The 27,414-nt window shown below is 43.2% G+C and overlaps 1 protein-coding gene across 1 annotated transcript; it reads left to right on the top strand.

The window, feature by feature from the left end:
* Positions 1–20,467: 20,467 nt before the first annotated feature.
* HSPB3 (heat shock protein family B (small) member 3) lies at positions 20,468–22,827 on the top strand. Its single transcript, XM_077462748.1, has one exon. It carries the CDS (start codon positions 20,493–20,495, stop codon positions 20,916–20,918), a length of 426 nt encoding a protein of 141 aa, XP_077318874.1. The 5' UTR covers positions 20,468–20,492; the 3' UTR covers positions 20,919–22,827.
* The last annotated feature ends 4,587 nt before the right edge of the window (positions 22,828–27,414 follow it).

Genomic DNA, 27,414 nt, shown 5'->3' with positions numbered 1-27,414 from the left:
AGATTTTTTCATGAAGTAGCACCTTCCCAGATAGGTTGCTAGTTAGGTTAGGGAAATTTGCCTCCATCTGATTGCCTTTGATCCTCTGTGGGCCTTTGATTCAACCCCCATATTGGGAACCTTGAGATGCACTACAGCCATTGTTATTGGTCATATTTTTTTAAATGTTTTTTTATGTCTGTTCCCACCCTATGTTCCCTGAAGAAGAGTAGATTTAGTTGAAACGCGTTGGGAAACAATTGGTGGCTTTACAATAGATATAGTAGATGTTACCTCTGCTCTTGTAAGATACTTCATTGTACAACAGACTAGGAATGAACTGTATAGACCAGGACAATTGTATTCTAATGTTTAAATAAACATTTTTACTTTTATAAAAAAAAAAACACATCTGGTTTGTAATTATTGCAGCAACAAAATCCCATGGCAGACACTTTTTTTCATTCCAAATTTGTTAAGGGATTGAGTATCTTTGTAACCCCTGTTACACTCACTGCCTTTGTCTTCGACTCCTGTAATCAGTAGAGCATCTTGTGATTACTTTGGGCTGCTCTGGGCTCTCTCTGGAGGAGTGTGCCCAGATGGTGGGCTGGGGGAGTGCATAAATAGTTTTTGAGCCTGAGAGAGTGAAGTTCTTTTCCCAGGAGGAGAGGTTCCCAGCCAGAAGAGCTGCTGCCTTTGTAGGCAGCTCAGCTGAAGATTCTGCTTGTGATTAACAAGGTGCCAGCTGTGCATAGCTGGGGAACCTATCCTGCTCCAAACTCTTTGAAGCTAAAGTGAAGTGAAGTTTCACTGGGGAACTGGTCTGGAAGATTCAGTGAGAACACGATTTGCGGAACGTCAGATGTGAATTGAGCTCAAAGCCTCATACACACAATCAAATTTTCAGCAGGGAATTGTGTAATGACAGACCGTTAGTACGCTCCATCAGACAATTGTTGTCTAACTTTCTGGGTTGGGTGGCAGGCTAGTAATTTTTGGCGGACAACAGTCTGTTGTCATATTTCCTACCGTGTGTACACAAGTCCATCACAGAAAAGTTGAATGTACAAACACGCATGTTCGGAATCAATACTCACCAAACACGACATTAGCAAAAGGTGCCCTAAGGGTGGTGCTCAAGAGCTGAAATTCCTTGTAGTACATCATGTTTGTTAGCCGACAATTGTGTACTGTTTGTATGTAAGACAAGTTTTTTTTTTACTTTATTTCTTTATTAGACATATTTCAATATAACAGACCAAGTTACAGCATCAGTATATATTTTAGAACTTTGTTTCATTATACCGCTAATACGTCCTTTCCTCATTTCCCTATTTATTTTGATTGATCCATACAAAACATCTTTTGAAATTTTTATCTTTTCTTTCTTACTTACCACTATCTATATACTTCCTAACCAACCTTTAGCAAGACAAGTTCACGACACTTTGGACAAAATTCTGCAGCTTTGTTGGCCAACAATCTAATCGTGTGTACGAGGCTTAAAGCAAAATCTTTCCAATGGGGTCCTGGATAGCAGTAAAAACATGACAGGGTCTATTCTTCCCAACACATCAGTATAGAAAATGCCTGGCTGCTGACTAAAATGAAACAATAATTTGTAATAATTACAAATATAGCAGGTATGTATGTTACAACTGCTGTTCACTGCAAACGATTCTGTAAAATGTTAATGATATCCAGAATTGTCTGTAACAACCAATTTGAAAAGGTGCCACCTTCAAACAGAAGCCAAGAACCGCTTATCCCATGCAAGCCTTGGAGTTCATGTCAATGGAGAATAGAGCTCCAGGTAAATACTGAACCTTGTATTTAGTGAGACACTTCCCAGCTCGGTTCCCAGACCTGGCTCTATTTATAGGTATACTGATATCAGCATAGGCTGGTGAGTCCTGTCACTGCCAAGCTGACGTCACAGGATACTTGCAGACAGGATACTTTTACCACTGCCTTGTTTCTGTCCATCTCCTCTAAGCACATTGAACGTGCAGGTTTGCAAGGTAATAAGGAACGAGAGCTCTATAAATAGCAGATTCCATTGATTACATGCTAAATGGGTCTTTGGTTACACATTACACTTTTTTCCGCTCTATCTAAGCTGACTACAGATTTCAAAAATACAAAAGAGACTGGGTTATTCCAAAAGGTGCACTACAGTTTAAAGATGGCCATACATGAGTAGATTTTTGAACCAACATTTGTATGAAAATTTTTAGTACATTTGATTAAAAGTACTTCAAAATTTCATATGCTTTTAACATTCAGTTTGGGAACAAATCGACTTTCCTGAATGAAAATCACGTACACTGTTAGAAATTCGTTCTATCAGAATTTTTTTTTTTATCTAGCTCCCTCCAATTTTTTCATTAATGAGGTTGAAAACAATTGCTAATTTGACCCACTAACGAATAGAAGATTGAGTGTGTGGACAGCTTAAGCCTTGAGATGGGTAGAAAAGGACAGCCTATCAGATCAATAGTTCAAGTTTTCATGCAGACAGTGTTGTAGTCTCCAAATCCACCTCTTGCTCTGCCTTTTACTGGTGATCTGAGTAAGGAAGACTCTCCTCCATACCTCCCTTCAACGAAACCCTAGCATCCCACAGATCCAGGCTGCAGTCCTGGAGCCAGTGCAAGAATGAGCTCCAGCACTGGCCACCACTAATGTACCCCAAACAAGCATGCTAGCGCTGACCACCGAGAGCACCTGCCCCACATCTCCTGAAGGGTGCCCTAGGTCCCGAGCGCAGCGATCGCCCACTCTATTATTGTGAAAGGCAGTCAGTAGGAATAGATACCGATTGAGAGCAGGAGCGCCCCTAGGGTTCTCCTCCACTCTGACCTTTATCATAACACAACAGGAGGAGAATTTTGGAGGAGTGACAACCTCCTGGAGGGAGCCATGAGGTCCGAAGATTGCATTGGGGGACTGGGTGATGAGTAGGGGTAATTTGTGGTGGGGGCCAATTTAGGAGGGAGAGAGGAATTGGGGAGGAGCTGGGGGAGGTTTTATGCTTATGGGGTTGTGCTAGAAGTGGGGGAGGATTTGTGCTGGGGGGGATTAGCAGAGGGGGACATTATTTGTGCTACAAGATGAGAAAGGATTTGTGCTGGGAGTAATTAATGGGGGGGGTGCGAACGATAAGGGGAGGCAGAGAGGATTTATGCAAGAAAGGGAAAAGGATTTGTGCTGGAGGGGGGGGGGGGGGGGGGTTTGTACTGGAAGGAGGGATTTAGGGGGAGGATTTGTACTACAAAGGGGATTGGGGAGGGGGAGGTAGAATTTGTGCTGGGAGTAAGGACGGGGGGGTGTATACTGCAAGGGGTGATTTGAGGGGGAAGATTTGTACAAGAAGGCAGAGAGGAATTCTGTTGGATGGGGGGGGGGGGGGGGGGTCAGATGAGCCTGTGGATTAGTGCTGTATTTTGTTTTTGGAAGGGAGAGTGGGGGAGAGTATTGCTTGTGGGGGCATTTTACACACTGACTACTGCACTCTTTTTATTTTGCACTCCTGACCCATACTATGCATTGAAATAATCCTAGGGCCAATTTTTTTTACAGTTAATTGATGATGAGCTGTAAAGGTATTTCACCTATTTGCCTTCCTGGTACCTACATGGTGGCATACTAGTGACAGAGCTCTACCCTATCCCCGCCTACAGGACTAGTTAACTTTTTTAAAAGAGTGGAATAATCAGAATTCTCCCTTTTTTTCTTCAAGACCTTTTCATTTCAGACCAGTATATTCATGTCCCTTATCTACAAACTAGTTGGTGTCTTCCTAGGTTTAGCATCTCCCAGGCGCAATCCCACACCTTGGGTTGCAAAATGCCCTACTGAGATGGGAAGCCCCTACTGAAGGTGTTTTGGGGTAGAGCCATTTTCTAACCAGTAATATTTTTCCCATTTTGGCACAGCCTATATGTTCTGGAGGTGTTTTTGGACGTTTTAGCTACTCATGGTTCCTGTATGCTGCTACATGAATGAATGAATGAATGAATGAATGAAATACTTGTATAGCGCACAATGCAAACTGAATCGCCTCTAGGCTACATTATATGGTTTCTCTTTTATTTTGTTTTTGGGTCACCATTTTGGACATATGGAGATGGAGATTTGACAAAGAGCACACATTTGGTTTAGAAACACAACCTTTATTTGATCCTTATGTGTTGGGTCGCACAATTTGGTGAGAATTTGAATTTCTCATAAGAATCGGTATGTCTGAAAGCATCAAGGTTTGATCAGTGACGGTATTGGCGCTCCTTTCATTTGCACAGGTTTTCCTCTGGCCATGGAACTCAGCCTCTGCCCTCCCATTCATTCCATTTCTGCAGCTTCTGTCACAGTGAAAAATCTTGCACCCTTAACCAGCTTGCCCTTTGATCCTTGAGATTGGGAGGTAAGAGATGGAAAAGCTATGCCTACACACATCACAACCTTTTTTGAAACCTGGAATATTTTCATTAACAACATTTATTCCTGCATTTGGGACAAGTTTATAGCATTCACAACAGGCCAGGGCTTTCATCCATGTCATTCAGCTGCTTCCTTTCTTTTCCTCAGCCTCAATTATTTAAAGGTTCAAGTTTCAGCTTGTTCTGCAATCGCAAAAACATGGGAAAATGATCCTTTGATTGAACAATTTATGAAGGTTGTCCTAAAATTATGATCAGGCAACAGAAATATCTTCCCACAATGGGACCTTACTACTATGTTAGATGTACTCTGCCAAAAACCCTTTGTTCCCACAGAAGATTCTTCCCTGCGGAAAATCACTACTAAGGCAGACATCTTAGTAGAAGTGACTATAACCTCAGGAAGTAGAGTCTCAGAGCTGCATGTATTGGGTGCCCATTCTTTTCAGACCACTCCAATATTTCATCCCCAATGTGACTTCAGGTTTCCTTCTTAGAATGAGTGGGTGCTCCCTTCCTTCCTAGCCGATCCAGAATTTAGGCACATATCTCCAAGCATCACAGCCTCACACATCCTTTTTGTGAGGGGTCTTCTATCAACTAGGAGATATAGGGGGAAAGAAGTGACCTCAAAGGCTCTATCATCATGAGTTGTCATACTTAACCAGAAGACATCCAGGGCTGTCAAGCAGAACCCTTCAGAATTAGTGAGGGCACACAAGAGTTTCCTTAGAGGGCTACCCAGGGCTGCACGGCCTCTGCAGGGGAGAGGGCAGCCGCCCCCTCCCTCCTAGGTTCTGTTCCCCAGCTCAACTAACTCTGAGAACATGTACTCTGGCCTTATATACAGTATCCCACAATGCAATGCAGCACTTTCCTTCTACCAATTGCCAGGGCTGTAACAAAGCCTGTGCACTCACTTACCAGGTCCACTTCCACTGTCAGGTGGGGATAAATCTTGGACCCTTTTGGCATAAGCCAGATTTCCTGCACACCTCATGCCAATGAGTTTACACTCACTTGCCAGGTCCACTTCCACTGTCTATTATGGCTTCTTATTAGACCAATGGGGGACAGTCAGAGCAAGATGAGCTGCACCTGAGTACAATGAGCAGACCGTACCAATAGATCCTGCTCCCTGGTTGGCAAGGAGCACACTAAGTTTTACCTAACCATCTTCCTGGTAAGCAGAAAGTTTAAAAACTATACTCTCTTCTAGCACCTACCTAGGAGGGTGCTACATCCACCCCCAACCAAAACAAGCCATGTCCTCATTGGCTTCGGGCATCTGCTCCTACAAAAATACCTGTACAAAATATACAAGGCGTATCCCCACAAAGTTAGAAAGGGGGAGAAGGGAAATAACATATGTACAGGGCCATGGGGCATATCCCACATGTGGCCAGTTAGTACAATAAATTACGTAGCAAAGTATAGGCATCTGATGTACAAATATACAAAGAGCTTCCCCTACCAAACAAAAATTGATTGATGGGGAAATGGCTGAACACGCCTAGTGAGTCTACATATAAAATTTTCACATATGTACAAAATATAATATTTACACCATATACAAGTGGACTGAGGACAACCTCCTCAGAGGCATGAGGATTTCTTGTAGGCCTGCAAAGAAAAGAAATACACATATATAGCATATCTCATCCTATATACTTACAGTGAGACTGCCTTCTCCTCAGAGGCGACTTTCTCATTTACCAATCCCTATCACTAATCATCAAATATAGATTTTAGATGTGTCAAGCCCCCTAAGGACAACTCTTGACTCATCATCCTGCAGTATTCCTGTAAGAGATAAACAGAAGAACATCCTACTCTGACTAACTGGACACATTTCACATTTGAACCATAACTAGCAGTTGACTCGGTCCCTCTCAATCACTAGGGTACTGACACTTGCCTATCCTAGTCAAACCCGCAAGTTAGGATGAAGAGGTGCAGAGGTCCACCTGACTGATGTCCGCAGTGTGCCTTCCTATGTGACACCGAGGCAGCACAACTTCTCCTGGCGGCCTGCTGTTATTGCTGAAACCTGAGCAATAGCTGGCCTACTTGTGAGTGTTTGTAGACATATTTTTCAAGGGAGTTATTTCTCTCTGACACTCTCCTTCTCTGAAGAAACAATGAGCTCCTACCCCCTTTTTCAAAGGGTAGCAACTCACACACATTACACTGGCCCACTGGCCCAAAGGAATCTTTGCAAAGTGTCCTTGCAAAATGCAGTATCTTTGCAAAATGTCCTTTCTCTTTCTTTTACAAACAGCACTTGAACAAACATAAGGGCCTTCTTTTTTTTTTGCCAAAAGATCTTCATAAAGTGTCCCTTGGCAAAGTATCTTCGCAAAGCGTCTCTGTGAATTAGGGGTTTACTCTCTTCAGGTAGCAGCCCCTGGTTTTGACAGAAGGAATCCTCTGTGGCAAAAGGATTTTCCTCCCAAATGATGAAACATTTGTAGCTTCAATGGTTCCCTCCTTCAGTTGCAAGGATAGACAGGAAGAGGAAACTTGTGTAAATAGGGCTTTTAACCCCATAAACAACAGGCCAACCGTAGAAATCTTCGGGGTCAACAGCCCCTTTACTGACAGTCCTTAAATCCGGCTTGAACTCAGAATTCCTTAATAATTGGGGTCTGGATGAGGTATCTGCAATGTCTGGCCTCTTCCATGTTGGCGGTTGATCTCCACTCGATCAGTACGTATCGACCTCCCCAGATTCCAGTTTTCTCTGATGAAGAGGAAGGTGTTCCATAATAGTGACATGGACAAATTTCCAGTGTGGCTTGGGGAAATATAGAAAGTCCCAGAAAGCTTAATCACACCAGGCATCCCTCTGACTCTCAATTTCTTCCATGGTCTTCCTTGGAGCATATGGATAATCATAACTGTATTCCATGGCCACCTTATTCTGGATAAGCTGTTGAAAACGGGAGAACCTGTGGAGTTTCTGCCTATCACCTCTCCCAGGTGGGGCATACAGGGTCTCCAATCCGGTGATCAGCTCCTCGTGGGCATCATTCTGTGCTTGAGGCTGAGCATAGGTGTGGGGTGTGGATAGACCTGGGACCCTTTTGGCATAAGCCTCCCAGAACCCCAGATTCCTCACACACCTCATGCAAATGACTGTACACTCACTTGCCAGGTCCACTTCCACTGTCCAATATGGCTCCCTATTGGACCAGTGGGGGACAGTCAGAGCAAGATGAGCTGCACCTGAGTACAATCAGCTAATAGATCCTGCTCCCTGGTAGGCAGAAAGCACTAAGTTTTACCTAACCATCTTCCTGGTAAGTAGAAAGATCAAAAACTATACTCTCTTCTAGCACCTACCTAGGAGGGTGCTACATTCACCCCCAACCAAAACAAGCCATGTCCTCATTGGCTTCGGGCATCCGCCCCTACAAAAATACCTGTACAAAATATACAAGGTGTATCCCACAAAGTTAGAAAGGGGGAGAAGGGAAATAACATATGTACAGGGCTATGGAGCATATCCCACATGTGGCCAGTTAGTACAATAAATTACGTAGCAAAGTATAGGCATTTGATGTACAAATATACAAAGAGCGTCCCCTACCAAACAAAAATTGATTGATGGGGAAATGGCTGAACACGCCTAATGAGTCTACATATAACATTTTCACATATGTACAAAATATAATATTTACACCATATACAAGTGGACTGAGCACAACCTCCTCAGAGGCATGAGGATTTCTTGTAGGCCTTCAAAGAAAAGAAATACAAATATATAGCATATCTCATCCTATATACTTACAGTGAGACTGCCTTCTCCTCAGAGGCGACTTTCTCATTTACCAATCCCTATCACTAATCATCAAATATAGATTGTAGATGTGTCAAGCCCCCTAAGGACAACTCTTGACTCATCATCCTGCAGTATTCCTGTAAGAGATAAACAGAAGAACATCCTAGTCTGACTAACTGGACACATTTCACATTTGAACCATAACTAACAGTTGACTCGGTCCCTCTCAATCACTAGGGTACTGACACTTGCCTATCCTAGTCAAACCCGCAAGTTAGGATGAAGAGGTGCAGAGGTCCACCTGACTGATGTCCGCAGTGTGCCTTCCTATGTGACACCGAGGCAGCACAACTTCTCCTGGCGGCCTGCTGTTATTGCTGAAACCTGAGCAATAGCTGGCCTACTTGTGAGTGTAGACATTTTTCAAGGGAGTCCTTTCTCTCTGACACTCTCCTTCTCTGAAGAAACAACAAAGGGTAGCAACTCACACACATTACAATGGCCCACTGGCCCAAAGGAATCTTTGCAAAGTGTCCTTGCAAAATGCAGTAACTTTGCAAAATGTCCTTTCTCTTTCTTTTACAAACAGCACTTGAACAAACATAAGGGCCTCCTTTTTTTTTTGCCATAAGATCTTCATAAAGTGTCCCTTGGCAAAGCGTCTCTGTGAATTAGGGGTTTACTCTCTCCAGGTAGCAGCCCCTGGTTTTGACAGAAGGAATCCTCTGTGGCAAAAGGATTTTCCTCCCAAATGATGAAACATTTGTAGCTTCAATGGTTCCCTCCTTCAGTTGCAAGGATAGACAGGAAGAGGAAACTTGTGTAAATAGGGCTTTTAACCCCATAAACAACAGGCCAACCGTAGAAATCTTCGGGGTCAACAGCCCCTTTACTGACAGTCCTTAAATCCGGCTTGAACTCAGAATTCCTTAATAATAAGGGTCTGGATGAGGTATCTGAAATGTCTGGCCTCTTCCATGTTGGCGGTTGATCTCCACTCGATCAGTACGTATCGAGCTCCCCAGATTCCAGTTTTCTCTGATGGAGAGGAAGGTGTTCCATAATAGTGACATGGACAAATTTCCAGTGTGGCTTGGAGAAATATAGAAAGTCCCAGAAAGCTTAATCACACCAGGCATCCCTCTGACTCTCAATTTCTTCCATGGTCTTCCTTGGAGCATATGGATAATCATAACTGTACTCCATGGCCACCTTATTCTGGATAAGCCGTTGAAAACAGGAGAACCTGTGGAGTTTCTGCCTATCACCTCTCCCAGGTGGGGCATACAGGGTCTCCAATCCAGTGATCAGCTCCTCGTGGGCATCATTCTGTGCTTGAGGCCGAGCATAGGTGTGGGGTGTGGATAGACCTGGGACCCTTTTGGCATAAGCCTCCCAGAACCCCAGATTCCTCACACACCTCATGCAAATGACTGTACACTCACTTGCCAGGTCCACTTCCACTGTCCAATATGGCTCCCTATTGGACCAGTGGGGGACAGTCAGAGAAAGATGAGCTGCACCTGAGTACAATCAGCTAATAGATCCTGCTCCCTGGTAGGCAGAAAGCACTAATTCCGGCTACACGCGACCGTCAGACTAGGTCTGACGGAATCAGTCCGTCGGACATTGCGAACATGTGTGGGCTAATCCGATCGTTTTTCACAGAAAAAATCAGACGGACCTAGAAAAAGAACATGTTTCAAATCTGTCTGACAGACTCAATTCCTATCAGGTAACCGTTCGTCTGTATGCTGGTCTAACGGACCAAATACGATGCAAGGGAAGCTATTGGCTACTGGCTATTGAACTTCCTTTCTTAGTCCTGTCTTACGTTATCACGTTCAAAACTAACAGACATTTTCGAACAGACTTAGTCCGTTTCGTGTATGGGCAAGTCAATTGGTTTGGAAGGTCCATTGGAACTCCGCCGAAAGTCCGTCGGGAAGACCGTCGGACCTAGTCTTCCGGAAAGTCCGGTCGTGTGTACGAGGCATAGGTTTTCTAATGACCTTCCTGGTAAGCAGAAAGACCATAAACTATACTCTCTTTGAGCACCTACTTAGGAGGTGCCACAGGGTCTTCAATGGACAGGCACCAGAAAAGGAACATTATGGTAAGCATTTGATACAATTTTCCAACTTAAATTTTAGCAACAGGTGCACACAGTTTAAAAGCTTGGCACATATAGTATGTATTTACTTGACAAAGTCTTATATGTGAATTAACCCCTTCAGATCCGCACTAAAGCCGAATGACGGCTACAGAGGGACCTAATTTGCCGGGAGGCTGTCAATAGACGTCCTCCCCTTTGCATTCTCCCCACGCACCCCCTGCAGGGCGCGCATAGCACACTCTGTGATCACCGAGTCAATGAGACTTGGGTGATTACAGATCGGAGTAAGGGGTCCATCCCGGCCCCTTACCACGTGATCAGCTGTCAGCCAATGACGGCTGATTATGTGATGTAAACAGAAGATCAGTAATCTTTTTTTTTTTTTTTTTATAAAAGCCGATCACCGGCTTCTGTGCAAAGGACATCGATCCCGAAGAGGAAGAGGCGAAGTCGCTTTATCTGTGCCAACCCGTAACGCTTTCCAGGGTCACTTTCCAGTGCCCACAGTGCCATGAATCAGTGCCCACCAGTGCATGACAGTACCAGCAATCAGTGCCCACCATTAATGCCAATCAGTGCCTCATCAGTGCCACCTAGCAGTGCTGCCTATCAGTGTCACCTACCAGTGCCGATCAGTGCCCATCTCTACCACCCATCAGTGCCCATCACTGCCATCTATCCTTGCCAATCAGTGCCAGCTATCAGTGCCACCTATTAGTGCCCTTCAGTGCCACCTATCAATGCCCTTCAGTGTCACCCTGCAGTGCCACTCATCAGTGCCACCCATCAGTGCCACCTATCAGTGCACACCAGTGCCACCTCATCAGTGCCCACCAGTGCTGCCTATTAGTGTTCATCAGTGCCGCCTTATCAGTGCCCATCTATGCAGCATATCGGCGCCCATCAGTGCAGCCTCATCAGCGTACATCAATGAAGGAGAAAAATTACCTGTTTGCAAAGTTTATTAACAAAATATAAAACGGTTTTGTATTTTTTTTTCAGTCTTTTTTAATTAAAAAAATTATAAAAATGTCATTTGGGTACAGTGTTGTATGACCGCGCAATTGTCATATAAAGAGTGACAGTGCTAAAAACAGAAAATTGGTCTGGGCAGGAGGGTTTTTTTTTTAGGTGCCTAGTAAGCAAGTGGTTATATTATGTTTCCTGACGCCTTCATGGCAGCACACACTGGGTTGTGACTCCGCCCCCACAACCTGACAGGATTGGATTAACTATAAATTTGAAGGGGAGACACCCTGCTGCATTCTCTTTTTTATCCTCACCTGACAGGTTGGACGGACGGAGTTTTCCTGTTACAGATGAATAAGCCTCTACCGCATTCGCCCCAGCAGGTTCAAGCCTCTCCTGTTTGGAAGTCCCTCCTGTACAGTCTCTAAAGGAGCTTCTATGGAGGGAACCCCCGCTCTGGTGGTCTCAAGGGGCTACTGGATTTCTGGCATTACCAAAGCTTTAAAGAAGCTTTTTTACCTTTGCAGTGGACTCCCCTTCTTCCTTTGCCTATTAATTTCTCTTATTTAAATAATATCCATCTTTTATTCCTATAGTAAGTGGTGGTTTATATTCCCTTTTTTTCTCTACCTTTGGGATTGCTGTCTCTTGTAGTCCCCTGTCATGGCCGCAGTTTGTTTCTCCTTCTGTGGTGTTTTCTCTATGCTGTAATTCCAGCCTAGATGGCGCCGTTCGGCCACTCTGAGCACGTGCAGTGCTAGTGTTTTTTTTTTTTTTTCCCCCTATGTTTTCAATGTGTGTTCCCTTATCCAAAATGGCGCCGGAACACTCGGGACGCTTCTGTGCATGCGCAGAGCGTCAATTAGCCGCCACAATGGCGCTATTTTCAAATACAGAGCTGTATTTCTCTGTGATTCTGCTGTGCAATCTGCAAAACTTAAGGAATGTTGCTGCCTCTGCATGTAGATCACTCTGCAGTCTCCAGGTAAGTCCCTGTGGGACTCCTATATATATTATTATTATTGTTATTATATTGTTTCTTGCAGATAAACTTTGTTAATAAATAATATATATATTTATATTTATAAGTGAATTGTGTGTGTGTATGTGTATGTATATACAGTGGTGTGAAAAAGTGTTTGCCCCCTTCCTCATTTCCTGTTCCTTTGCATGTTTGTCACACTTAAGTGTTTTGGAACATCAAACCAATTTAAACAATAGTCAAGGACAACACAAGTAAACACAAAATGCAATTTGTAAATGAAGGTGTTTATTATTAAAGGTGAAAAAAAATCCAAACCATCATGGCCCTGTGTGAAAAAGTGATTGCCCCCTAAACCTAATAACTGGTTGGGCCACCCTTAGCAGCAACAACTGCAACCAAGCGTTTGCGATAACGTGCAATGAGGCTTTTACAGCGTCCTGGAGGAATTTTGGCTCACTCATCTTTGCAGAATTGTCCTAATTCAGTTACATTAGAGGGTTTTCGAGCATGAACGGCCTTTTTAAGGTCATACCACAACATCTCAATAGGATTCAGGTCAGGACTTTGGCTAGGCCACTCCAAAGTCTTCATTTTGTTTTTCTTCAGCCATTCGGTGGTGGACTTGCTGGTGTGTTTAGGATCATTGTCCTGCTGCAGAACCCAAGTTCGTTTCAGCTTGAGTACACGAACAGATGGTCGGACATTCTCCTTCAGGATCTCTTGGTAGACAGCAGAATTCATAGTTCCTTTTATCACGGCAAGTCTTCCAGGTCCTGAAGCAGCAAAACAGCCCCAGACCATCACACTACCACCACCATATTTTACTGTTGGTATAATGTTCTTTTTATGAAATGCAGTGTTCCTTCTACGCCAGATATACTTGGACACACACCTTCCAAAGAGTTCCACTTTTGTCTCATCGGTCCACAGAATGTTGTCCCAAAAGTCTTGGGGATCATCAAGATGTGTTGTGGAGAAATTGAGACGAGCTTTGATGTTCTTTTTGCTCAGCAGTGGTTTTCTCCTTGGAACTCTGCCATGCAGGCCATTTTTGCCCAGTCTTTTCCTGATGGTGGAGGCATGAACGCTGACCTTAACTGAGGCAAGTGAGGCCTGCAGTTCCTTGGACGTTGTTGTGGGGTCTTTTGTGACCTCTTGGATGAGTCGTCACTGCGCTCTTGGGGTAATTTTGGGCGGCCGGCCACTCCTGGGAAGGTTCACCACTGTTCCATGTCTTCGCCATTTGTGGATAATGGCTCTCACTGTGGTTCGCCGGATTCCCAAAGCTTTGGAAATGGCTTTATAACCCTTTCCAGACTGATAGATCTCAATTACTTTCTTTCTCAATTGTTCCTGAATTTCTTTGGGTCTCGACATGATGTGTAGCTTTTAAGGATCTTCTGGTGGACCTTACTGTGTCAAGCAGCTCCTATTTAAGTGATGCCTTGATTGTGAACAGGTGTGGCAATAATCAGGCCTGGTTGTGGCTAGAGAAATTGAACTCAGGTGTGGACAACCACAGTTATAGTATGTTTTAACAAGGGGGGCAATCACTTTTTCACACAGGGCCATGATGGGTTGGATTTTTTTTCACCTTTAATAATAAACACCTTCATTTACAAATTGCATTTTGTGTTTACTTGTGTTGTCCTTGACTATTGTTTAAATTGGTTTGATGTTCCGAAACACTTAAGTGTGACAAACATGCAAAGGAACAGGAAATGAGGAAGGGGGCAAACACTTTTTCACACCACTGTATGTGTGTGTGTGTGTATATATGTATATATGTACACATTATTTCTCTCTATATCTCAGACTGTCCTTCACCCCTTTTTTTCTATGGAGTCCACTGCCCACGCAGACCACCATCAGCAAGTTAGGTAAGAGGCTTTACCGGGCAAGGTAAGTATTGAAGGGGAGAAAAAAAGAGTGCCAGACGTTAAATGCTGCATTTTTTTGGCAGCCCGTCTAGATCAAGAGGCGCAAGTTCCAGCCATGGGAGAAGGTCTAGCCATACCTCTAGCAGGATGTCCCGCAGGAGCCGCTCAAGATCTCCTTCATGGCACTGAAGACACAGCCACTCACAACATAGCTACTCACGCCACAGTCGATCAAGTCGCAGGAGATCTCCTTCCTCACAATGTCAAAGCCGCCACACCCAACCTGCAGCAAACGCTTGCTGGGTATGCGGCGCTCCGGCACTGCCAGATAACTTGCCTGTCGCAGACGCAAGAATTGCTACAGACCTCATAAGATAATCAGTGCGGGAGTCCATACTGGAAACAACAACACCAGCATTAGATAGAGCTGCTCCCAGTACATCTTCAGCAGACCCCCATCTCACTCAGGCATCACAATCTTCCTCTGAAGATGAGGGTCAGGAGATGTCAGTGGGCTTTGATTTTTCCCTGGTGGAACCCTTTGCAAAGGGCGTTAAAGAAGCATTCGGCTGGCAAGATGATGCGGCGGAACCTCAGAAAATACGGAAATATTTTCCAAACCTAAAAAGAGATCCGTTATCCTTCCCATTCATAGTGGAGCTGGAGGATCTCATTAAAGACGAGTGGGAGAGGTCTGACAAAAGATCTAGTCTTACAAACAGATTAGCCAAGATGTACCCTTTAAAAGAGTCAAAAGTGAAGCCTTTAATTAATGCTCCCATCATCGATTCCTCATTAATGTGCCTCACCCGCCACGTCACACTACCAATTGAGGATGCTGTTTCCTTTCGGGATGTGCTCGACCGAAAGATGGACCTAGAATTGAAGAAGGCATATTCCATGGCTGGGGGAGCTTGTAGACCAGCAATTACCACAGCAGCAGTGGCCACAGCCATCTCAGGATGGGCATCTAAAATAGAAAAAGACCTACAGGATGGCATTGAAATGGGAAAGATTATTTCCTCTCTGCAAGAAGTCAAGCTAGCAGAGGCATCAGTAGATATTATAAGATCTTCAGCCAAGGCTATGCTGGCCTCCGTAACAGCGAGAAGAGCGCTATGGCTCAAACCGTGGATGGCCGATACAGCATCAAAAATAAATTGGTGCAGAATTCCATATGATGGCGCAAATCTGTTCGGTGCCAAGTTAGACTCTGCCATATCCAAGGTAACAGGAGGGAAGTCAGGCCTGATCCCCTCCGACAGGAGACCCAAGACGCAGAAGGGACCTGTTTACAGACGTAATCTTCCGGACAAATATAGAGAGTCCAGGTCCTACTCTCCTGGTAGGGAATTTAGAAGGGACTGGAAAAACACAAAACCTTCTTTTCTAAGGATACAGAAATCTAAGGCCAGCCCGGCAGGGGAACAGAAGGAACTTCACCAAGATCTGGTCAGACCATATAAAGGATTTATGGACATTGTCCACAATCCGATTCGGACACAGGTGGAAATTCAAAAACAGACTCCCACCAAATCATTTCCAGGCAACCAGAGTACCATTCTCAGTACCCCAAAGGATTCTGCTAGTAAAGTACGTAGCAGAATTGAAACAAAAGGGAGCGATCCTGGAGGTCCCATCATGCCAAAAGGGAAGAGGGTTCTACTCTTCCTTGTTTCTGCTAAAAGACAGGGGATTTGCGTCCTGTATTAGACCTCAAGATTCTCAACAAGGATATCAAAGGGGAGGCTTTCAGAATGGAAAACCTTCAATCCATACTTCTAGCAATAAATCTGGGCGATTGGATGCTTTCAATAGATTTATCGGACGCTTATCTGCATATACCAATTCATCCGGCCTTTCAAAAGTTTCTCCGGTTAGCCATAAACCAACATCATTTCCAATTCCAGTGCCTCCCATTCGGCATCTCTTCGGCACCCAGGACATTTACAAAAGTATTGTTACCGTTGGTGACTTTCCTCAGAGAAAAGGGATTACGCGTCCACCATTATCTGGACGACATCCTACTTTTAGCAAAGGATCAAGAGACGTTGATTCATCACCGAGAGATCCTCCTTACAACCCTCCAGAAGTGGGTGGATAATCAATTGGGAAAAGAGCTGTCTGCAACCCACACAAAATATGATATTTTTAGGGGCAGATCTAAACACCAAAACAAACAAGATACAGCTCCCACAAGAGAAGATCCGGCCTCTGATACAGAAAATGCAGAAGCTGCTATCAAGGAATCACTTACCAGCCAGAGCCTGTCTGAGTGTACTAGGGTCCATGTCCGCAACCATACCCATGGTGCGATGGGCACAGTGGCACATGAGAACCTTACAGAACTCATTCTTCAGGCAGTGGGATGGAGTCTCAATGCGTCAGCCCATCTTCATCTCCAGATCGGTGAAGCAATCGATATGGTGGTGGACGCGCCCGAGCAATCTCAGGAAATACAAACCGATAGTCCCTCCAGACCCGGAAGTAGTCACTTCCGATGCCTGCCAGAGCGGTTGGGGGGCCCACTATCAAGACCAGGCAGCCCAGGGCCAGTGGCATATTCAGGCTCAAGGTTTGGTCTCGAACATTTTAGAGCTCAGGTAAGCCGTTTATGCCTTAAGGGCATTTGCACCATTTCTGACGGACAAGAATGTGCTCATTCGAATGGACAACCAAGTAGCAGTGTCTTATGTTCAGAAGCAAGGGGGTACCAGGAGTGCCACCTTGATGGAAGAAGTTCGGCCCATCTTGGAATGGGCTCAGATACATCTAACAAGTTTAAAAGCAGTGTATGAACCAGCGGCACAGAACATACTACCCGACTGCCTGAGTCAAGAAACGCTATCCAACGAGTGGTGGTTGAACCCTCGGACTTTCTCCCTCTGGGGAACGCCGGAAGTAGATTTAGCAGCCACTCCGACGAATACCAAGTGCCACAGATTCCTGTCAAGAGGTTCATTCCCATGGGTGGAGGGAGTGGACTGTCTAGTTCACCCATGGAACTTCAAGTTGGGGTATATATTCCCTCCAACTCCGTTAATTGTGAGGTTCCTATCCAGGCTTAGGAGATCCTCGGTGACGGTATTTACGATTATTCCACTGTGGCCGAGGAGGCCGTGGTTCACGACTCTTACAGCTCAGCCTTCAACCTCCAGTTCCTCTCCCAATAACTCCGGATCTTCTGTCTCAAGGTCAATTTTTACATCCTGCATCAGAGAAATTGCACCTGATGGCCTGGAGATTGAGAGGGCTAGACTCCCCGCTTATTTGGAAAGTCCGGCGGACCTCCGCTTCAAAGTCCGGAGGTTTGTCCGCCGAACTAAGTCCACCAGATAGTCCGATCGTGTGTACGCGGCATAAGAAGTTATGTATAAATGCTTCCTTAGGGGTGTTTCTATCAGGTGGTATGTCTAAAGCAGATAGGACACAGACCGTATGATCCTATAGAGACATGATGCAAAGGCATCTGTCAATATATATCACTAAGGCATAAATATTATGGATAGCATATAAGCTCTCAAAGCTCACCTTTTAATAAGCATATAGGCAAAAGGCTGTGATATAGCCTTAAACAGGTCAGATAGATGTCCACTGCATGATAATATATATATATATCACTATGTCTTAGTGATATATATGGACAGATGCATCTTTGTATCCCAAGCTTGTGCATGGTACCATAAAAGTCCATTGTAGCCTCAACTCAATTTTCTCCATATATAACTGTTAGGACACAGGTACCTTTTTTATAAATCCTTTTTTGGCACTTCTTTTCAACTATTGGGTACAGTGTCGCATGACCGTGCAATTGTCTGTTAAAGTAAAGCAGGGCCATATCGCAAAAAATGGCCTGGTCATGAAGGGGGTAAATCTTTCAAAGGTCAAGAGGGTATGTTCAGCACCTAGCAGGCATATATAAATACTTCATGTCATATGTTTCAAGCAGTATTAGTTTCTCTTGGAAGATCAGTGGCTGAATATAGGTGACTTAGTAAACTGTCAGTCATAATAATTCAAGGGTAATGATAGCTAATATTAGAGAAGACTACATTGCCATTTCAGTCTGCAAACTTGAATGTCAGATCCCTATATATATGGTATTCCTGATATTGGCTCCTTAGACACTTTCATAATAGTTTATAGTTTAAACACCCTAAGTAGATTTTAAATCGATGGAAAACTTATACTATTTGAAACTCATCAAGACATAAAACAAATTGCGCACCATTAGCAAAAGAATCTACAGGCCAGGGGCATTGCTAAGATCATGGAAAGACACAGGATATCCTATCCAGGGTCCAAAGATGAACAGTGCCACAACGAACAGCATTCATGCCCTTTATTGTTCTCCTTATTACTACTATATTGCCTTTTTTGTGACTTTCTTCCACTTTTTAATTTCTACCTTTGCCCATTTCCTTCCACTGCATTGCTGCAAAGCTTTACTTCTACCGTGCAAAGAAGCTGCTGAGAGTTGCCATAAACGCAGTAATGTTTCTCTTTGAATCTGTGTTTTATCATGTAATCTGCCATTTCTAATGACCAAGAGCAGCCTCTCAGGCGATACCTTGTGAAAATGCCCTCTGCTCTGGCCCTTAGCAGCTTCCCTGTGCAGCTCTGTTGGTCTGTCAACAACTTTCCCTTTCACACTATGCAGTTATTGCTGTAAGAAAAGCGAGGACTGTTGCACCACAAACTGGTTGTAGAGAATAGGAAAGTAGTACTGAACATAATGGCATTTTCATTTTCCCTGAAATGTAAGTCAGTAGTAGCAAGATGGTAAGATTAAGATCTCCTGTCTATGCTTAGGCAGCCATTGAGTCACCACAAACCAGTTAGACCTCAAACACAACTGTGTTTATAAGAAAAAGAGGTAGAGCTAGAAAAGTAGGAAACAAAGAGATTAGGGAGTGTTAAAGCAGGGGGAGGTGGGGAAAGGGAGAAAGTGCCCATAAAAAAAGACACAACCCATGCTATCATTTTAGGTAGATCATTGCAATCATCATAGATCCAGTAGGCAAAGATCAAAAATCCTTAGCAAATAAATAAGGGATCTACAATTCCCAGACCTGGTGACATTTAGCCACTAGTACTCTTGAGCTTGGCAGTTATCCAGTGTTATTTATTTTCAATGGCATCCCAACACACCTGCATTGCAGCCTATTGCAACACATTAGTGTACCATTTATGGTACAATGCCTTGGAAAAATGGTGCATCGGCTGCCCATTTCACTGATTAAGCTGCCTTAATGAAATGCACTTTAATACCCCACAACCACCTGAATGGGCCCTTAAATTTATGGTTTTCTCCAGACACCCCATAGTCTTCAGATAACCTTAGGTACTTTTTGATTAGCCCCACGGGGAGGAGCTTGTGTTGCTCCTGCAACTACATGGTAGATCATCTTCTTCGGGTCTTACATTTCATTCATTGACCTATTTGCTGAGAGTCTTTTAATTCTATTCTTGTGCCAACTGTGTGTAGTAGGCCCCTTATGATTACCAGCATCCTGATTTTTGTAAATACCATATAAGCTAGTGAAATTGCAATCTAAAGCAGCTCATAGATTATGCAATTTTCTTTCCTTCCACCACATGTTGAATGAAAGACAATTGCTTAATTCCCCCAGTCAGTGTTGATGGGGGAATCCCTCCCACAGAGCTATTCCATTCAGCCATTGGGGAGCCTTCCCTTCTGACAGAACACGATGATCACTGCTGACAGCTGTAGCCGCTGGCTGTGATTGCATGAAAAAAATCTGACAGGCTGGTTGTATGGATCAACTTCAGTGCAACCAGCCTGTCCAAAGATGGATAGGATCTTGGTCGGTCTCTCCTGAATTGGCTGAGATTCAGTCCATCTATGGAGGTTCTGAGCATTGCCCTTTTTTGCAGTCTGTAGTCAAAAAACAATGAAATGTTTGCTGAAGCTGTCTAAATTTAGCAGAGGTCCATTGTTTGCCAGAAAAGTATTTGCAGGTCAAAGTCACATTATACTGGAGTTGCTGTCACGATACGTGGGTTATTGTTTTAGTAGTAATGAAATCGGTCATAACAACAATTATCCAAACATTACTGTAACTGCTGAAAGACTAAGCCACAGCTTAGACAGTAGGCTGTGCCAGACAACAGATTAGGGTCCAAAAAAAACTTTTGACGTATTGTTTAAAAATAATCAACATTAATCCTTATGACTATAGAAGTTCAGGATAGATATTGAAAGCTCTGTCACTATAAATATATCCGCTTAAGCTAGAGTTATTGTATCCAGTGGACCTTGTCTCTAATTTCAGCAGTCGGACAATTGTACTTGCTGAGCATTGAGCTGTTTAACATGGAGGGATTCACCATTAGACACTGGATAGAAACCCCAGTCAGGCACAGGGAAATATTTTCTGGGAAGGATCTTGAAGATTTCAAACTGGATCATTCCCTTTATTCTCTGCCTGGACCTCAATGTCTTGAATATCCAGAGAAAAAAAGGAAGGTAGACTTGGACAGCAACAGAGCAGATGGTACTGAAGATTCTGAACCCTTGGAGATCCTGCTGGATGTGGTCCAGTTTCGACCAGAAGACATCATCATTCAAATTTTTGAAGGATGGCTCATAGTCAAGGCTGAACATGGGAGAAGAATGGATGAACATGGATTTGTTTCAAGAAGCTTTATGAGAACATATAAACTACAGAGTAACACTGAGTTGAAGGACTTGTCTGCTGTCTTCTGCCATGATGGAGTTTTGGCTATTCGAATTTACTAGTAAATTAGGTCTTTTTGACCAGCTCAGCTTTTCACAATGTTTGCTCATCACATTCTTTTAGGATTGATTATTGTGTTACTTTGGATTTTGCATTAGCCTACGCTGAAACTGTACGAAGTCTAGATAGTACACAGATTCATTAATAATGAGAGTATGATGTGCTCATTGGAAGCAGAAATCTTCAAGGCTCAGAGTGGTGTTTGACAAACTGCAGCAATCATGTTGCTAAAAGCTCAAAAAAAAAAAAGTGATATTTTAGGTAAAGGTGGGTTCAGTCACTTGATTTTTTTTCAAATGCTTAGTATCGGCACCGATATCGGTATTGGTGCAACCCTAGCTGGCACTAAACTGTTGGTGTCAGGAATGCTTTGCAGAGCAGAATAAAAACTCACCTGGTTCCACACATCGCTGCCTCACTGTTTGTCATTGGCAGAAACACTTCAGAATATCACTTACCAGAAATGGCTCGCTCACCTGCCCCACAGTGGAGCAACACATGGTAATGGTGAGTTGATATCGACAGGATGGTTCGTGCGACAGGACCCACACAACAAGGGTGTTCCTGACTTCTCTCCATCATATATCAAAAAGATGAAGGGTCCACTCAGAACTAGTGGTGCGTGGACATAATCAGTAACTTAAATGCCAAAATCTTACCAATAATGCTGTTTCTGTGAAATCTGTAGCAACCTGTAATCATTATTAATTGGATTTTTCCTTTACTGAAATCAGAACATTGAACAACTTCATTGTGATTGCTATTGGTTACTGTACTTCGCTCTTAGGCTGGGTTCACACTGATGCAAATTGGATGTGGGTTTGCCGGCATTCAGTTTGCATGACAGGAGATTGTGACCTGCTCTCAATAGTTTACACATCTACGAAACGGCTACGGTGTGCATTGGAAAAGGGCCCTGTGCATCTTTGGCTCCTTTCAGTTGCGAATTCAGGCAAAAATTCTGACCTGATTCGGACCTAAATCAGTGAACAGGGACGCACCGGACCCCTGCTGTGACCCGTAGCTACATCAGTGTGAACCCAACCTAAGTGTTTCTGAATAAGCTAATAATAACATTTGAGTGGGATATGATATTTGATGCCTTCGAATTGTTTTGGTTTGTGTACTAGATAAATGCAGTGGACATTGAAGTTCAGATTTCCCATTTTTGTGCTACCATGGTATCACTACTGAAGATGAACCAATCGATAATGGCTGTTATGGTGTCTCTGCACGGTCAGTTAAAGCATATAAATGAACATCCCTGTCTCTGCTTCAAAAGGAAGACCGGTGGAGGTTGAAATGACAGGAAATGATTGCCAGGACAAATAAATAACTTGTGAAATTTCATAAAGTGATACTAAAGCAAAACCTGGACGCTTGCTTGGATTAAACAAACTAAAGAGATTTTATGACTACAGTATCAATGTGGTTATTGGAACCTTCTATAGTAATTCTTGATCAAAATTGGATATGACCCCCATTTTATTGGTCCTACACATCAAACACAAGTGTGAAGACTCAACATTTGAGTGACATCATCTGGGCGGAAGACACCTGATTCCCCTGCAACCACAATATTCCATCACAGTTTATCTTCATTTCGAAGACTGACAAGCTTATTCAATAAGGCAGAGACAATATGAAAAGGGCAGGAAACAATGTTTTTTTTCTGACTACAGTAAGTTTAAATCTAATTGGATACAGCATGTTTATAATTATTGCTTATAATTGCTTTAAATTATTGTACTGCATGTTGCTTTTGAGCATTTCTGCAGTGCTTTTGGCTGTGCTTTGTGCATTTTTGTAACCCCACGTCTTAACCACGATTTGTGTTTTTCCCGCTGACCGCTGAATGTAAAAAAAAAAAAATGACCGGCTAAAAATATTCACGAAAAAAATGGAGTGACCCCCCCCCCCCCCCCCCCAAGACCATACCAGACTCTTCGGTCTTGTATGGATTAGGAGGGGACACCTGGGAAAAAAAATGGTTTGGGGTAACCCCTAAAATTCATAACAGACCCTTATCCAAACATGCAGCCTGGTCGGTCAGGAAGGGAACCAAACCAGGCCACATGCCCTCAACATGGGGGGGTGGGTGCTTTGGAGCAGGGGGGCTCTGCGCCCCCCCACCCCAAAGTACCTTACCCCCATGTTGATGGGGACAAGGGCCTCTTCCCAACAACCCTGGGTGGTGACTGTCGTGGGTTTGCAGGCGGAGGCTTACCGAAATCTGGAAGCCCCCTTTAACAAGGGGACCCTTAGATCCCACCTCCCCTATGTGAAAGGGTATCGGGTACATGGTACCCCTACCCATTCACAAAAAAAGCAGTGAAATGTTAAAATTAAACAAGAGCTGGTCCTTTTTTTAAAAATAGCTCTGAGCTGTCTTCTCCCACCGTCGTCTCTCCCGGTGCTGTCTTCTCCCGCCCTCATCTCTCCTAGTGCTGTCTTCTCCCAACGCCGGCCTTCTCCCACGATGCTGTCTTCTTCCTCGTTGCTGTCTTCTTCCTCGCTGCAGGTTAAATGCCAAAAACAAAAAAGGCCTCTCTTGTCCTAAGGCTGTCTTCCTCCGTTGTAACATCCCCTGCCATCTGACATCTCTTATATAGCCACGGGGCATGGCCATCCGCTGACATCACCCAGAGAGCCCACCCCACATGTATACATGAACATCTCTTGGTTAATGAGGATTATGGAGTAGATCTAAAATGTTTTGGGGGTTAGGTGGGGCACTGGAACTAAAATATAGAATCTCAACCTTTTTTAGTGATAGCCATTATTAAATAGCACTCTGCAATTATAAAGTGATGGAAACAATGTTTAATTGCCAACCTGTTTTCACCTCAATTCCCACCTGTGTGCATATTCCATTCATCTGAAGATCAAGGGGGTGATTTGATCTGGTTAGGCCCCTTTCACACTCGCAGACCACTTGTTTCATTAGTTCAGTCATGAAGTTTTCATCAGTTTCTCATCAGTTTTTTACATCTGCCAGCTAGAGTTCTTAACCACCTGAGTCCTGGAGCCATTCTTTCATACAAAAACGGACCGTTTGTCCGTTTAATATCTGTTTTTTGTCAAATGTTGTCCGATCCATTTTTTCAGCGGATGAAAAATGGATGTTGACGGAAGCAGATGTAAATGGATGATCAATGCATTGAGATGCATTGACGTCTGTTTTTCATCCGTCAACAGATGAAAAACAATGGACAAACGGTCCGCATGTGTGAAAGGGGCCTAAAACAAAAAAACTGAAAAACATTTTTAAATAAAATGGGATTTCATTTTTATTGTTTCTTCTTTTTTTTACCCATTAACATTTAAACTTTTTATCATTTGCATTTGTTTTGTTTGTTAATGTTTTTTGTGTGTGTCACATTATAAAAATGTGCAAAAAATAAAAAATCTCCCCAAAAAACTTTGATTTTATTTTAGTTACTTTTGCATTTTGCAATTCTTTGTACCTGAAATGTAATTTTAGTATCATTATAAGTGTGATAAACAATAGGAATTTTATTTTTATTTTTTAAATCAACTATAACACTGATTGTATTAAAATGAGCACTGGTTAAAGTAGAGAGGAAAAAAAAAGCATTTTCTTTTATGCTTTTGTCTATAGACTGCATATAAAATAAAATAAGACAGGGGTGCCCAACCAATGGCCTGCGACCTCCTGCTCTGGGAGGGCGGTTTGACAAGCACAGATCGTGGGTTGCCAACACGACATCCCAGAGCATCAGTGTTGTGAAGGAAACCAGGAGGTAGAGAAAGCAAGCGGCTGAGGAACAGAGCCGCATAAGCCGATGCTTCCTCTATAGCGCCAACTCCTGTCACAGGCGGGGTGATACAAAATGCACTCTGAATGGGACAGCAACAGACAGTGATACCTGAATGGAAGACTTTTATTAAAGGTAAATAAATTACTAAAATCGTAGTGTATATATGGGCTTATCTGTTCTGCAGTGGTTACTGGGCTACTTTCAAACTGATCCACAGGTGCAGTGCATTGCACATGTGGGTGACCTGCACTGAGCCATAGATTTCTGTTATTACCTGCGGGCTTGGTGCGCTTTCATAAATTGCACCACACCTGCAGGATATAATAGAAGTCTATGGGAAAGCTACAGGTGCACTGGGCTGCGCCCTCGGTGTGGGTAAACCACAGTGCATCAATGTGAAAGCAGCTTTAGGCCCCTTTGACATGATCAGTCCGACCAAAATCGGACCCTCTATCCACCTCTTTGAAGCAGCGGATGTAAACAGACTTGTGTCCATTTACACCCGCCTACCTCCAATCCAATCCACTAAAAATAAACAGAAGGGGATCTGTCCCCTTCCATCTGAGCGGATCGGAGGGCCCGTAGAGTAGAGTGGGCTGTGTTGGTGTCCGCTCTGCATACACAGAGTGGACCTGTCATCCACCCGCTACACTCATTGTGACCTGCGACTGGTTAGCAAATCGCTTAAGTGGCTCTCATTCTTCAAAAGGTTGGGCACTCCTGCTTTAAGACTTATTATTAAGATAGTCTTTATGCCAAAAATGATATATGCATTACTTTATCTTAAAAAAGTGATGTTGTTTTCTCTAAATAAAAATGGCGAATACATAAACGTAAAAACTGCTCTGGTCCATTAAGAGGCATATACAAGTGCGAGAGCTGAAGAAGTTAAAAAATAAAAAATAAAAATAAAAAAGAAGAAGCATTACGGGTAATGATAGTTAATAAAAATAAGTAAGAGTACAGTGATTATGTGTTCACCAGACAGAGCTTTTTCTCAACCCTAGCAAAACATTCTTTTTCATAAAAAATGCACCAGGTGTCACTATACATTCACTTTATTTTTTGCATATGTGGTTCACTATAGTTTGCAGTATTCTTTCATATTAAACTTCACACACTAGGACTTAGAACTGCAATCAGGTACTTGCACTATATGCAGTCATGGCCAAAAATATTGGCACCCCTGTATTTCTGTGAGATAATGCACAATTTAGCACAAAAAATTGTAGCAATTACAAATGTTTAGGGATTATTGTGTTTATTTCTTTTGTTTGTATTGGTATGACACAAAAAGAGACAGAAACAAAAAGCCAAATCTGACACGCCACGTCCAGTATTGGCATCCTTAGTTTAAAATTTGTTAGCATACCTCTTGGAAAAAATAACTGAAATCAATCGCTTCCTGTAACAATCAATGAGTTTCTTACACTTCTCTACTAGAATTATGGACCACTTTTCTTTCTCCAACTGGTCCAGGTCTCTCAGATTGGAAGGATTCCTTTTCCCAACTACTGTTTTGAGATCTCTCCACAGGTGCTCTATGGGATTTAGATCGGGGCTCATTGTTGGCCAGTTCAGTACTCTCCAGTCTTAAACCATTTTTGGGTGGTATTTGACGTGTGCTTTGGGTCATTGAACTACTGTAAAACCCATGACCTTTGCCAGAGATCCAACTTTCTGACACTGGGCCCTACATTACACTCTAAAATTCCTTGGTAGTCTTCAGATTTCATAATGCCATGCAAACGGTCAATACATCCATTGCCTGAAGCAGCAAAGCAACCCTAAAACATTAGTGAACCTCCACCATGTTTGACTGTAGGGACTGCATTCTTTTTTTTTTTTTTTTTTTTTTAATTCTTTATTTATGGATTGCAGGTAATACAAAGATAAACTGTAAAAGACATAGATCACTCAGTTTTCCAGTTTAACAAACGTACATAGTCAACCAGCACTTTGAGGGGGGTCAGGGGAAACCAATCAGTTTGCGATAGCCGTGGCCCCAGCCTTGGCTAAACCATCACTTTTTTTTAGTCCAATGATCTGGCACCCCAGTGTCCACTCAGAAATCAGGGCAAACCCTGAGGCGATGCCCCTCCTGCATTCTTTTTTTAAAGGCTTCATTTCTTTTTCTGAAAACAGTAGAATGATGGGCATTACCAAAAAGCAGTGATTGTGTTTTGTCTGTCCACAGCACATTCTCCCAAAAGGATTTTAGCTTTCTCAGGTAAGTTTCGGCAAACTCTTTGATCAATTTTTCTCTTTCATCCATGTCCAGGGAGATTAATTACAGTGCCATGGGCTGTAAACTTCTTGTCAATGTTGCTCACAGTGGACACGAGAACATTAAGATCTCTGGAGATGGACTTGTGATTGTCCATGCTTTTCCCCAATTTTTGTTCTTGAAGCCTCAGAAATATTTTGCTGCTCTTTCTCTTCTCCATGCTTCGTGTGGCACACAGAGACACAAAACACAAAGGATGAGTACATTTTTCCCCATTTTAACTGTTTTTCTATATTGTCAGCACCTGTTAATTGATACAGGTGAGTTTAATTACAAATTAACAGGAGCATCACATACTTGGAATGCAAACTTTGAATTCTTACAATTTTGAGAGTGCCAATAAATTTGTCCAGTACATTTTTGGAGTTTTGCGTGAATTGGCTTTTTGTTTCTTCACTTTTCTGTTTCATACCAATACAAATAAAAGAA

Source organism: Lithobates pipiens, unplaced genomic scaffold (assembly GCF_037356315.1).
Source record: "Lithobates pipiens isolate NorthernLeopardFrog02 unplaced genomic scaffold, aLitPip1_a1.2 Scaffold_3, whole genome shotgun sequence".
Classification (NCBI taxonomy): Eukaryota; Metazoa; Chordata; class Amphibia; order Anura; family Ranidae; genus Lithobates; species Lithobates pipiens.
This window is presented reverse-complemented; position numbering and strand designations above follow the sequence as displayed.

Excerpts from the sequence above, each read along its gene's own strand:
- HSPB3 (XM_077462748.1), top strand. The coding sequence starts at position 20,493 with ATGGAGGGATTCACCATTAGACACTGGATAGAAACCCCAGTCAGGCAC.